This window comes from Sturnus vulgaris, chromosome 3, assembly GCF_052056855.1.
Source record: "Sturnus vulgaris isolate bStuVul1 chromosome 3, bStuVul1.hap1, whole genome shotgun sequence".
NCBI lineage: Eukaryota > Metazoa > Chordata > Aves > Passeriformes > Sturnidae > Sturnus > Sturnus vulgaris.
Genome location: NC_142245.1, coordinates 26,509,153 through 26,523,419, shown reverse-complemented (window position 1 = coordinate 26,523,419; position 14,267 = coordinate 26,509,153). Strand labels below are relative to the sequence as shown.

General features: G+C 37.8%; 1 protein-coding gene across 3 annotated transcripts in view; it reads left to right on the top strand.

The window, feature by feature from the left end:
- Window positions 1–14,267, top strand: part of THADA (THADA armadillo repeat containing) — a 151,692-nt gene that overhangs the window by 58,565 nt on the left and 78,860 nt on the right. For all 3 annotated transcript variants that reach the window (XM_088161232.1, XM_014883146.2, XM_088161233.1), the window contains one exon: window positions 5,834–6,002. In XM_088161232.1, coding sequence (XP_088017358.1) covers window positions 5,834–6,002 — 169 coding nt within the window. The remainder of the gene's footprint in view (window positions 1–5,833; window positions 6,003–14,267) is intronic.

The following is a 14,267-nucleotide window of genomic DNA, read 5'->3' as shown; positions in this document are numbered from 1 at the left end:
CTTGTGGACAGCTTTCACAAATAAAAGCCTGTGTACTTTGCCTACATTCTTTCTGCAATATTTATGGCTACTCTGCTTCATTAAGTGCTTGTGTGGAAAATACTGCCCTTACAAAAACATAAGGTTTTATCTTAATTGCCCAAGTTGGAAGAATAAAATACTTAACACAGTGTATAAAGAGACTAGAAGTTTGGGCAACCATTAACTTTACTTTAAAGGAAATAGATAAGAATTTAGAGGTTTAGTACTACATAAATAATGTGAAATTAAATTTGGCTTGTTTCTGTCCATGGTTTTGTTCAAATATTTTCTGGGCTACATTTATCTGTTGATTATAGATCTAAAACCTCCAGCAAACTGTTGGCAGTTCTATAATACTTTCCTACTCTTCAGGTAAATATTGAGAAGCTATATCAAGTCTGAGGTGTTTTTTTTTTTTTTTTTTTTTTTTTTTTTTTTTTTTTTTTTTTTGTTTGTTTGTTTTTTTTTTAAATCTTAGATAAAAGAACAAAAATTATCTTCTGGCCAATTACAATACAGATTTTCACAGATAAATAAGTTTTTACAATTAAATGCTTTGGATAGTTTAATTGCTAAGAAAAATGAAAAAACAAAATGGAAAATGGTTGTATGTTTCCTTAAAAGAAAAGCACAAATCAAGGAAATCAATAAATGAACAAAAGAAGCTGTAGGTACTTGTGTAGCCAATTATCACTGATATTGCAGGAAACCTTACTCTCCCACTAACAAATAGGTGCTGTCCTGCTCATTCATCTACAGTATGGAAGTCCAAGTAATTTAATTCTGTGGAAGCATGAGTACTACTTTGAATTCTATTTTTGGACCTCACTTAGCTTGGAAACCTGTCACACTGCATTTGAAGTTGCTAAAGTTACTCTCTTAGGAGATAATTTGAAGGGGAAAAAAAGAACTAGTATATAATACTGAGGAATGCATACAATGCTTTTGAATCTTAATAACCAAACTTGTTGTAATAGGGGCTGAATCTGTTGCTAAATACTTTTCTCGCTGATCTGTGATCACCATATTTTCCCCTGCTCTAATTTCTTGGTTTTAATTCTTGATTTGGAACTGATGACATAACTTGGACTGTATAGCTGTGTCATGGAGGAAAGACACAATAATCTTTCTCATACTATCTGTGTCTATACAGAATCAGACAGAAGACTTACCACAATTTTTTCTTAGAGTGCATTTGTTAGGACCTTATGGCACAGCTAGCTTGAGGATTTAAAAGTTACCATCTCTGTGATTTTTATTTATATTTTTCAATCACTTCTGTCTTTCAAAAGCCCCAGTGGCTATTAAAATGCTTTCACCTGCAGGCAGAGGTGGTTGGTTTGAATTGCAAGGCCTTTCCTGCCTCATGCTGCACTCTTCTCCCAAATTCTTTGTGATGGTGTTAGGATACTTGGTTTTGCTTAGAAGCTCAGAGGCCTCTTCTGCAGAACATTCACGGTTTTATTAGAAGCAATGATATTGTTATTAATGCACAGATTAAGTATCAAGAGCAAGTAAAACCTGGAAATAGACATTCTTCTCGTTGTCCTTCTCATAACCATAGGAATCATTTAATATAGTGAACATATTTTCAGCAACAGGTGTAATTTTTCAAATTAATTCTACCCATTTGTTCCTGTGACCCTTATATAACAAGTAATCCTTACTTACGTTGTTAATTTGGGTAATGTGAAGTCTGAGGGAGAGAAATAAGAAAGGGTAGAAAATAAGCACATAGGAAACACCTGCAGGCTTGTTTTTGATTTTATTTTTTGTTTTTTTCCAAAAGAAACTTAAGATACTATTATTTACAGCTAGTGTTCTGTTGTTTGCAGCCAGAGTAATAAATTAGATACTTTGATGTGTGCAGAGGAGTATGGAATCTTTGTGCCTTATGAGAGTTGGTCATAAATCAGGTCAGTTGGGAGGGTGGTTCAGGATCTAAGTGTTGGAGCTGGAACGGAGCAGTGGAAATGCATTGAATTGAATCTACGGTTACACAGAGCGAAACCTTCTCAGATTTATTGACTTTTTGTTCTTGATCATGGACTGTTTCAAGTAAACATGTTTACATCCAATTCCTCATGCACCTAGATAAACAGTACTGAGTTCAAGGTGAAATACTACAGTTGTTAATAGCCCTCAGGATTGAATAGAAGTGTATCACATGAGGATTTTGCAAGTTTTGTTCTTGTTGCTACCTTGAAGTATAATAAAATTAGGTTGGCATAATGTTCGTTTTTACATATGACAATATTTTAGAAAAATCCTGGATTTTGAAGTCTGCTTATGTCAGACCTGCCTGTAAAGATAGTGTCATGCAATTGAAACACTTTCCCCTCACCACCCCAAGCACCTTTCAAATCAAAGGAGATGGGTCAGTTTTAAATCAGCTTTGCACACACATCCATGCTGTCCAAATGGATGCAAGACCCCGTGGCTTGTGTTTCCTGCAGAGAGGATGAGCCTGCAGCAGATTTGCCTTGTGCTGTTGCCAGGTGAAGCTCAGAGTCTGGACAGTGAAGTGCAAGGTTTGCAGGTCCTTTTTGCCAGTGTCCCAACAAAGACAACTGCTGTCACATAAATGAAACTCATCTCAGGGATGGCAGTGTACTAAACTGCTGCAGGAGGAGTAACCTGACTAGCTCCACAGCCATAAAATGCTTTCTTAGGCTGCTGGGTTTTGCTGCAGATAGAAGTTACTAAGTTACTGTGATTGCCAAAACTGTGCAATAGTATTTCTTGATGCAGTTTGTGAGATTGCTTCCTATAATGTTTGCTAAATTCAAGATAAAATTTTTAACAATACAGATAGTGACCCAGTATTGAAGTGTATGGTTTGGAGCTTGGTATAACAATGAGAAAAAAAAATTGCTAAATTTGGTAAAAGATTCTTCTTCTGATACTCAGTTGTTTTATTTGCATTCAGTCTTTCTATGCCTTTTTGAGAATTGGTCCTGTTTAGTTTTATTTACAGGTGAGAGGTTAAATGTCAGTGGGATCCAGTAAAAATCAAAACTCTGTTCTAGGGTGCTGCTAGAGGATGGAAAAACTAGTGTATTTTTTGACATTCTCCTGGCAAACTTCTTGCATGATTCAGGAACGAAGCCAAGTGCCTACAAAACATGAGAGGTGTACACCTAAGTGCCTTCAGGGAATGCAGCAGTTCAGGGACAGGTCACTAGTGGTGACTTGGCATGACATCTGGCATATGCATGTGAAAGAAGGAGTATTTTTGAAATATTGTCAGTTTCTTACTGGGGAGTGGGGATTGGAAACAACGGATTTTCTTTAACTGTTAGATTTAAAAATAAATATTTTAAATAAATGAGATGAAATAGTAGGCAACTTTATCCCTCCCAGATTTGGGAAGCTGTTTGTTGATGTGAAATACCTTCCATGTGTTCCCATACATGTTCCTATAAAGCAAATACTTTATTGTTCTTAAAATTTTGTGATGCTTTTGTTCCTTAGTACGGACTTGATAGGCCTGCTGTTCCCAGGGTTCCCAGCAAGGTGTGAATCCCTGCACCCTGTGTGGCAGCCTGGAGTGTGAGAAATGTGCATGAATGCATAGCAGGTGTGTAGGACAGTGGCAGGCTGGTGGCTGGGTTGCCCTTTGGGCAGGCAGGAGCTGTGGGATTGCATTTCCCTCAGGCACAGAAGGTTGCAGAGCCTGGTCCACAGCGTCCTGGGGGAGTTCTCCATGACTGGACACCTGTGTGATTGCTTTGCAGGAGGACTTTAGGCAGCTGAGAAAATTTTGCCTGTAATGTGAAACTATTTTCTTCTATCTAAATACAGAGCAGTCACTTCTATTTTTGTAATATAGTTGATAAAATAATAGAGTGGAACCCAATTTGGTGTGCAAAATACTTTATCTCCATATATGTAGATGCATATATGTATATATACATAAGTCTTTGAAGTTTTTACAAGACAAAAAAGTTAAAGACAGGTTATTTAAAAACTTTTAGTAACTCATTGCATTGTTTCTGAGGAAAAAAAACCCTCTTGAAGCATGTAGTGTTGGAAAGTACCCTTGCACAAATTAGAGGAAACCCTGGAATTTTACCCATTTTCCACTCCTCCTGTGAAAGCATGTCAGATTCCTTGGGATCTGTAAAACATCATAAACAAAATTAAGAAAACGTGGTTCAGCAGAGCTGAAAGAATGATTGCAGAAAATCACTTCTTAGGTTTCAGTTTACTATGAAGTAGAATTAAAATGTTTTTGCTTAAAAAAAAGAAGGAAGTCCTTTTAGGAATAGCCAAACTCAATTTCTTCTTGCACCTTGTCAACACAGGATTGAAGCTTATCCCTATGGCAGAACTTCTAATAGTGACTGTTCTGATTTAGCATCCTGTTGTGAAGGATGGCCAGTCTGTGAAAAGAAAATGTAAAGATGGTCTATGTAAAAATCATAATAGAACATACAACCTTATTTGCAAGGGTGAAAATTGCCTCAAAAACCTGTTGTTCAGGGGGCAGTTCCTCTCTCTAGTTCCTCTGAAGGAGATCTGTGTCTTTCAGGCATGCCATGGCATAGTATATATAGATATATAGTTAAGACTGTTCAGTTTCTTAGTGTTCAAAACCCTCTTAATTTGGTTGCTGGTTCAAGATGGAACCTGTTCTCTGTATTTCTTTCATGTGAACTCAAGTAAACTACTGCTTTGAGTACTGATTTAAATTTACTACAGATACTTGAAAATTTAGAATACCTTTTAATTTCTTTTAGTTTTTTCATATGTAGGCATTACACTCCAGGGCCTTTTGGGTTATTTTCAGTAGAGATCAAAGTCATTTTGGCAGGGGATAATCTCATCTTCATGGGGTTGTGTAAGCTGAAAATACATAGGAAGCAATTCAGGAAATGGGTGGGAGTATTGAAGTAGGGAAGGCCATCTCTCGAATCATCACAATCATCTGGGAGCTATGAGAGCTGTACTGCATTTTCCATCACCTAAGATATTTGGACTTTTATGTCTAAACCCTCTAGTAGTTTTCTCAGTTTTCTGAGTAGCTGGATTGTATCTGCATTACCAAAATTGACCAATGCAAGAATTGCTGGCTTCGAAAGACTTAGGCTAACCTACTTAGCTGATTAAGGACTTACTCATGTCAATTCAGTATGCATACTACTGAAATAATATATGACTGGTTAATGTGTTATTGTTAGCTCATTCTGTATATATTTTCATAAATCTACAGCCAGTCATCAAAACGTTAATAGCACTAGAAGGCATTTTGCTTTATATAGAGTCTTGCATTTTTTTGGCAATTGCTTTATATAGAGTCTTGCATCTTAGCAGTTAATTTTAAATAAAAAGTACTTTTCTTTTAGATACGGATTATAAATAAGGGAAAATTATTTTCCAATGGGACTTTTATTTCCTGCCATTAAATGTGTTCTAAAAACCAGTGGGGCATTTGCCCCAAAGTTCAGTAGATACCATGTTGTGTTCTTATGGAAACATCTGATTAACAAGATGGAGTTAGCAGATTAAGTCAAACTCATATACATTTGCATGTGAGTAGTAATTGACACAAACATCCTGAAAGATGCTACAGATGCTATATATTTAACTCTTTAATGGCATAATTGCATTTTTTCCTTTATGTAAACACCAGAACTTGTGCATGAAAAACCGCTGGCACAGCTCTAGTGTGACTTATCTTTCACGACTAAGACTGAATATTGCATTTGTGAGAATACATTTTAGTTCTCATTGCATTTTGCTTTGCTGTGTTTTAGGCAGCCCGGTGGTTTGCTGGGTGACAAATGACAGGTGTGTCTCCCTCTTGCAGGTGTGGGCAGTCCCCCGTGTACCGGTGCCGGGAGATGTGCGGCCGCGCCCTGGTTCCCTTCGTCATGGCCAATGAAGCCGCGCACACGGTGCTGGCCCTGCTGCGGCGGCTCCCAGACTCGGCCACGCCTGGCGTGAGACACAACAGTGTTCATGGCACCCTGCTGCAAGTAAGCGTGGCAGGCTTCTTCTGCATTGGCTTGCTCTTCTTTTGTCAGGGGTTTTTGATTTTACTGTAGAGGTTTTTCAAGAATTTTTGGTCATGCTTGACAGGCAGATAACATACCATGAGTTGTGCTTAACTTTCACACGTTGTCAAAACATACATGAAGACTGCTTTTGAATTGGTTCTGTCAGATGATAAATGTGGAATGCACATTTCAGCTGTCATTTGAAGGCAGTAAGCTGTAAGTAGTAACATTTACATTTCATATAATGTTTCATCTCCAGAGATTAAAGTGCTTTGAGAGCAAATATCCCTATCTGAACATATTTACAGAGAGATCTGTGTGACTTGACTGAGCAAATCCAAGGCAAAGCTGGACTCCATGCACCAATAGCATTGTATATATATTCAGACTTGCCACTTGCCCACATAATTATTTATTACTTCATTTGCTTTTCTTGCTACACCAACAGCTTCCTGTCAGTGTGCTGTACAAGTTGTGGTAAGCTTTATACTTTATACAGTTGTCTTCTGGAAACATTCTGGAACATTGCCCACTTATCAGAAATTTCTTCATTCTCCATATATCATTCCCATGATTTATGGCAGTCAGTTCACTGTGTTTCATTTTTAAGCTATCATAGTAATAAGTTACTGATTTTTATTGCCTGTTTTTCACAAGCAACCCTCCAACAAAGCCATATTGTACAGGATCAGCTCTGTTGGTCTGTCTTAGTTGGCAAACTTTCTAGGTACACATTCCCACTGTAAGCTGTGTGCTGGGGTGTGTATGGTTGTTTTGATTTGGTTTTTAATTGTATCTTTTCCAACATATTAGTTCCCTTTAAAATCAAGACTTTAAGGAAATCCAGGAAATGAGTGAAGCCCCTCTATGGCTGTAAATGTCAGCTTTATCTATAAAGGGTTTCAGGCAGTTGAATCTGGATTTAGATGATGGTTGGTCACAGTGAAGGGTTTTGCAGGATGTGGGATGGACTCGTGCTCTGAAAAGCACCTGATATATGCAAGTGATTGGACCTGTGAGCTGCTGTGTCTGTGTGGGAATGGGAGATTGCCATCCTGAAATTAGCTGTGCAGCCCTGCTTTGTCACAGCTCCTGAAGTGTTAGGAAGAGAGGGTTGTTCCAACAGTGACAATGAAATGTTTTCTCAATCCAGAATGATTATAATTCTTCTCATGAGGGTGTGGACTGGTAGTCGTGTATAGAGTTAGCTGCCTTCTTTTCAGTTACCTGGAAAAAAAAAAAAGATAATAAAAAGTAATCATCATGCAGGGTGGATATGAAAGAGTCCAAAGGATGATCTAGTTTTTAATTCTGTGTTGCTAAAATGATCTTATGCATAGGTATAGGGAGCTTTCCATACCTGTGAGGTGGGAGATAAATCAGGTTAAAGCTCTGAAGATTTCATCAGTTTTGAGCAGCTGCTAGGAGCTACTAGTGCAATTTGTAGTGCACAAGGAGAGACCAGTCAGGGAATGATATTCTTTCCAAAAAATGTCAATTCAGTGGTTTGGTTCTCAAATTTGTCTTGGGCTTTGCTGTTATCGCTTATGAAGCAGAGGTGCTCAAAATCTTGATTTAATGCTTAATTTAATTTAATGTATGGCTGACATGTATGGCAACTATCTGTTGCTAGCTTAAAATAAGAAAACATTCAGAAGAAATGCTGTAGGGTGATAAAGATGTGCAGAAAATGAAGGCAAGGCAGTGGTGTTTGTACCTCCAAATTACCAATGGCAGGTAGATCAACCTGTAGTAAGCACCTCCAGTAAGTGGTACAAAGAGGAGAGTATTGTGACTTTTTAGGGGTTGCTGGATGCCTGGTTTCAGTTTTCTTTTTATCAGTATTAATTGGGACTTGCAAATCTGCTGATAAGGCTTACTGAAATGCAGAAAATTGTTACGGGGACTATTGGTTAAAGCACTGTCTCTTAGAAGGCTTACTTGAAGAGATGGTGATCTAGCAGTGTTCAAAACTGTTTGCACTGCTTTTCCATGACACAGTGGAGGATTTATCACCCTCCTTGATTCAAAACCAAAACAAACATCTCTACTAAAAAAGAGCAAGTCTGTACAAAATTCAATGAAACACACATTTTTCCAGCAATACAAGGCCAATATCTTATGAAAATAAAATTCACTAATTTCATTTGTTCGGTCACATGAGAAGCTACTAAGTTCATTGCTTGAGTTTATTTCAGTGTTCATATACTGTCAGGTTCTGAAAAGGAAGGCTGGAATTATTCAGAATTAGGTGGCAGTGCCAGATGTAGTAAATCGTGAAGGTATATTTCAGTTATGTTTCAGAGTTATGTAATCACTTCATCTGTTGCAAGCCAAATGTTAATTTATAGAAAGATCATTCAAAAAACAGTTCAGCATTTAGTGCTTGTCTAGACACAGCTTGGTTTTCAAAATGCTGAGATTGCCAAGAAGTGTTTTTTTTTGACAGTGGATGTCTTGTGTTTAACTTCAGACCTCTGCATTATGTGAAAACGTATCTTTTTCTCCATAGTGTTTTAACTGTGGCTCAGTTTGCATAGGAATATGAATGTCCATGAGGATAAAATAATGTTGTGCTTTACAGGTTTTACACAGTATCTATTTTTCAAGAATTACCTGAGGGGCTGCTGTTCTCTAACACTTGGAGATCTGATGATGTTCTTCAAGAGGCAGTTCTGCATCTTAAGCAAATGCACTGGCATGAATAAAGCAACCAAAAAATCTTTTCTATGCTTAATGTTTCATTTGTGAGTACAGTTTCTGCTTTGCTCCATAGTCCACATTGGCCTGGGTTGGAGGAAGGAAATCAATTTTCTAATTCACAAGAAACTGCAGAAATTTTGTACTAGCTTTCTTGAATAATGAAACATTTCTGGCTTAAGATCTCGGCTTTTTAGCTGATCAACTGAAAGGAAGAGCTCACCCAGAGCTTTATGTAGGGACTTCTGGAAGAGTATCAAAATTCGATTAGGGAAGGCTTTATGTTTGTGAGTCTTTGTGACTTTTGGCAGTTGCCAAGGAGCTTATAAATATTTGGGAAGTTAGTGAGGTTTCCTTATCAGAGGATCAAATGTTCTTTTGACCTTCTGCGTCTTTGGAATTGGAATTTCTGCAGCATATATTCCATCTTTCCAGAAAAATTGGGAAATTCAGAATGAACTAGGCAAGGCTGCCTTTTACCTTGACATCCCAAATCAATCATTCCTTGGCTGTGCTTGAGTTCCAGCAGAGCTCCTTCTCCTTGTTTCCTCTGCTGCTTTTATGGGGGAGTTGTCACCATCACTCTCTTGGAGGCCTCTGGGTCGCTCACATGGTGCTGTGTTGGTCACGCCCCAGCTGCCAGGGTGGTTGAAGCCCCCCATGAGGAGCAGGGCTTGGTGACACAAGGCTGTTGCCAGCTGTCTGTAGAAGCCCTTGTCCACTTGTTCTGCCTGGTTTGGCAGCTTGTAGCAGACACTCCCTGCAGTGTCTCCCACACTTCAGTCCTTAGCTGGAAGCTCTCAGCTGGCTCATCATCCATCCCCAGGCAAAGCTCTGTGCATTCCAGTTCTTCTGCTGTGGAGGTCAACCCTCATCTTCTCATCTTCTTTACCTGTCCTTCCTAAAGAACCTGTATCCCACCATTGCAATACTCCAAATGTGTCAGCTATTCTGTCTTGTCTCCATGATCCCAGAAAGATCACAGACTGCATCTGCACACAGACCTTTTAATTCCTCTAATTCTTTAAACCCTTCCTTTGAGTGCTTCAAAGTGAAGAAGAGTTACAGGGACCTTATAAAGATTTGTCCAGAAAACAAGGCAGCACCTTTATTTCATCTGATTGTGGGTTATTTATGATGATTAAAAAACCCTCCTAAATGCATAAACTTTCAGATTGGTTTGCCAAGGAAAGCAGATGTTAGACTTCAGCTTTTGTTTTTATCTTGAGAGAATCGGTTAACTTGATTGATGCTGGATTTTTAAGCCTGTGTGATGTTCATAGATGGAGAATCTAGTTGTTTTTAAGTACTGTGGAATAGCAATAGTATGACTGGAGCTTTCAGTCACAGTAGTGCACTCGTAAATTTCCAGAAATCTATTTCACATTTGTGTGCTGGAAAAATCTGTACTCCAATGAGAGTGTATATACCCTTACATGCCATTCAGATAAAGAAGAATCCATTGGGCAGCTGCCATTAATCATGAGCAGATGTAATTACTGTTAAGGTTTATTTGTTTTTCAAATGAATGAATCTGCACATCAATTGACTCATTATCTTGTGTTTTATCAGTTTGATCTTCACATTCACTTTGGCAAGCCTACAGTTACATATTTTCAGAACACAGGGGATTAGGTCAATGAAAGTTATTAAAAGAGACATTATGTTTTCATTAACTTGTCTGTGCCTTGTTCTGAAACGTTGAAGGTGCTGCCTTACTTTGTACATGTTGACAGTCTCTAGCTCGAGATTGAGATACAAACCAGTACAGAAAAGTTTGCTTTTCTTATTTGGCCTTTCTATTTGGAGAGCTTTTTGCATCTTTTTGGCATTTTTTTGAGTTTGAATTAGGAGGAAGGAGGATTCAGTGACTTTTCCCTTACCCCTTGCTGCTTATATATGGAGGGGAACTACATGACTTTGTCTGTGTGCCTCCATTTGCTGCCTCCACCAGGAGATGGATTGCACAGTCCAAGATAAAGCTTTTGATAGAAGTTCCTGACTTTAAAGAAAAATTTGTCTGGAATCTGCTTTGGTCATAATAAGTCTTTACATTTTTGGTGGTACTTTGTACAAGCAATCAAACAACTATATAGAATAACTTAAAAAAAAAAATCCTCTGCTGGTCTGTCATGTTCTTGCAGGTGGATCCTTCCTGTTGTGGTTGGTTTTGGTCACTTCTGTAACTCAAAAGTCACAGAAATTCTGCTTGCTCTGCTGTGGTCCCTAGGAACCTTTTTCTCTATCCCCCATCTTCTCATCTGAGGCCTGGCTGGTAGCTTTTCTTCTTCTCACTCTCATCTTCCCACTTATTCCTGTTACTTTGTCACTCCTACTGATTTATCCTGAGATTTGTTCTCTGAGCATATGCCAATGTTTTGCATTGCAAGAGAAAAACTCTATTCCTTCTCTCTGGGGATCTGTTCTTAAAGACATGCAAAATATAACTGGCAGATGAAATGGAGAATTTGTTATGCTTTGGTGCAAGGTTAAAACTTCATGAAGATAAAAATGGAAATTCACATACTTAATGTTGTTTTGCGTGTCAGCAATCAACAGTCATTTGCTCTTCACAAATTGTTATGCTTAATATTCAAACTTTCTCCAAACTTAATTTTTATCCACAAAATTCTGTGATGTTAGAGCAGCCAGCTGGTTCAAAGAAGTGTGTGTGAGGTTGATTTTTTTTCTTGTTTGTTTGTTTTTTGTGATCACTAATTCAAACAGTTCTGTTAAGCATATGAATGCAAAGTCTTGTGCAAGGAATGTTCTTTTGAGATTTTGAGCCTTTTTTGTTTAATTTTTGAAACAAGCAATACTTGCAGCTCAAATCTGAAGAACAGAATGAGTCACACTGACTCAGTTGCATGTGACAGAATTTAGACATATAGAAGATATTTGTCTTCATAACTTTTTACATTATTTAACATTTATTTTAAAAATTAGGCTTCCTACTGACTTCATTGGGTCAAGAAGTTGGCAGTTACTTTTCAGGGAATAGCAGCATCTTACAGAACTAGCCCCATCTCTCTGAAAATTCTTTAAAATGGAAGCATCTAGTGCTGTTGTATTAAAAAAATAATAATATTATTAAAACACTTGCCTGGTTGCAGGGTGGGTTTTTCTGTACAGGACTTTTATCATAGAATCATGGAATTGTTTTTGTTGGAAGAGACCTTAAATATCAGGTTCCAACCCCCCTGCTGAGGGCAGGGCAGGGGCACCTTCTCCTACACTAGGTTACTCAGAGACCCATCTAGCCTGGCCTTGAATACTATGAAAGTCATGTACTATTTCTTTTTTTTTTTTAATTTCTGGAGTTTATTGAATACATCAAGGTTTGTGCAATAGTAAGACTTTTTAAATTATCTGTATCAACTCTTTGGATATGCTGATTCATTAAATCTTAATGGAGAGCTGGAAGAAGTGATTTAAAGATGAAATAATTGATTTAAAGGATGGTTGGAGCCTTCATTAGAGCAGCAAGAAAATCAGGACAAGAACACAACCTTAAAACAGTTGTACTGTGTCATGTAAAGATTTGTCTGAGTGAGGGTCCTCCCTTCAGCAAGGAAAAAAGAGTAAGGCAGCCGAAGCAGCTGGAGAAACATCTGCCTGTGCTGTCTTAGCTTCCAGCACTTCTGAGCCAGAGATGTATGGATGTGACTTTTCAGAAGATAAAAATTCAGTACGTGGTTGTACTAATGAAAAGCAGCAATTCGTGATGAAAACATCAGTATGTTAGGTAGTTTAATTATCTGGCAGAGTTAAGACAGGTTATTGTTGATGAAAGTAATGAAAGTAGAGTCTATCTAATGAATGTGGATTCCTCTTTTCCTTCCTTTTGAGAGGACGAAGATTTTAGCTGAAATGGCTCCAAAAGAAGGTCAAGCTTTAGGTATTTCAGATTGTGATCACTCTTGTGTTTTATGAGTTTAATACTGGAATACTTTCTCAGAGGACTAAATGCAGTTTAAATAATTTGAAAATAAAGCAGGGAAGAATGATGCATGAAGGAGAACTCCCAAGCAGTCACTGGACCTTCCTTTTATTGGACTGAATAGGTAATAAAACCCCACAGACTCCAGTGACTAGGGTGCAAGAATATGAGGAGACAAGTCAAACACATTTTGAAGGTCATTACTGGGTGCTGGTCCTTGTTGCTGGGTAAAAGAGAGAGGTGTACTATTTATTAGTTTCACCTAAAAATCCTTACTGTGAATTAGCAGCAGTGTTGTCAGTGGCCATATTTTTTTCTTGTTTTGATTTGAAGACAGAAGATCTGTAGATTCTGAGAGCATGAATGTGGAAGTAGTGTATTGTTTACTTGGCTTTATTCAGTAGCCTAGAAACATTGTCTATAGTGAATTATATTTTATTTGTCTTGGCAATAAAGTTTGAAGTGTAGCAGTTCAATATAGGCTTATAAAAACTCAATATAGTAAACAAACCTTACATTATCTACTGATCAAAGAAATAAACCTGCTAAAATTAAATGTTTTCCAGTAAAACTTCCTTTCAGCTGTTTCTTTTCTAACCTCCGTTTTTAGTGTTCAAGATAAGCCTTACTTTTAAGATTAGTACAAACAGAAAAAAAATACTGATGTCAAGTTAGAAACATTCACTTATATGGAGCTGGCAATAACAGAACAGTTGTCTCATTTCTTTATGTTGTAAATTTCTATTGACTGTTACATAAGGGTACACTGATACAAGAAGGCAGTAAGCATTTGAGAATGAGATTTGTATCTATGAATGCAACAGAAATGTAGCTGGGTTCCAGGAATGGGAGGAGGCAGTCTCTGGAAGAGTCACTGATGAGATTTTGCCAGAGGTTTTCTTTCAGCTGTTTTTTTTTTTTTTTTTTTTTAATTAAATAAAACAAACCGAGAAAAAGACATGTAATCCATCTGATTGACTGGACAGCCCTGCTAGTTATACATTGCTTTGAAGTTGCTTTAACTGTAATTAGTAATGCTCCCAAATATTGTCTCTGACTTCCTAAGATGTCACTTTTCAAAAGGACATAGATGTACACAGCTCTTACAACTCTATTGGGTCTTTCCAGTTTCTGCATCATTTTTGAGTTTCTTCGTATAGCAGCTTAGGATATGCAAGGATGCTATTGATGTAAACCTTGTGGGGTCACATCTTTCTAGTAAAAAAAAGGAAAAAAGAAAGCATTGTTTAGTACAGAATAAGCAACAGTCATCAGTCAGTGAAAATGACTGTTCTAATTGAAAGATAACTATAATAATGATTATGCTGGGTTGTGTTAGGGAGAGTGTGCCAGATGCCCTCTCTAAGGGAGAAGGATGCCTTGATGGATGCACTGCTTCCCTCTCTCCCATACCTAGATTTTGACCCTTGTTACTCTGGTTATGGTAAGTAGTTGCTTTGCAAACCTTTTGGCCTTACTATTTTAGTGTACCTAGTTCCACTCCTTTATCAGTAAAAGCTCCTGTAACCCTGCTAGCAGAGGTTTTGGGTGCTTGTGTGTACATTTGAGGTACCCTGCCTGGTGTTCAGTTACAGCCATCCATA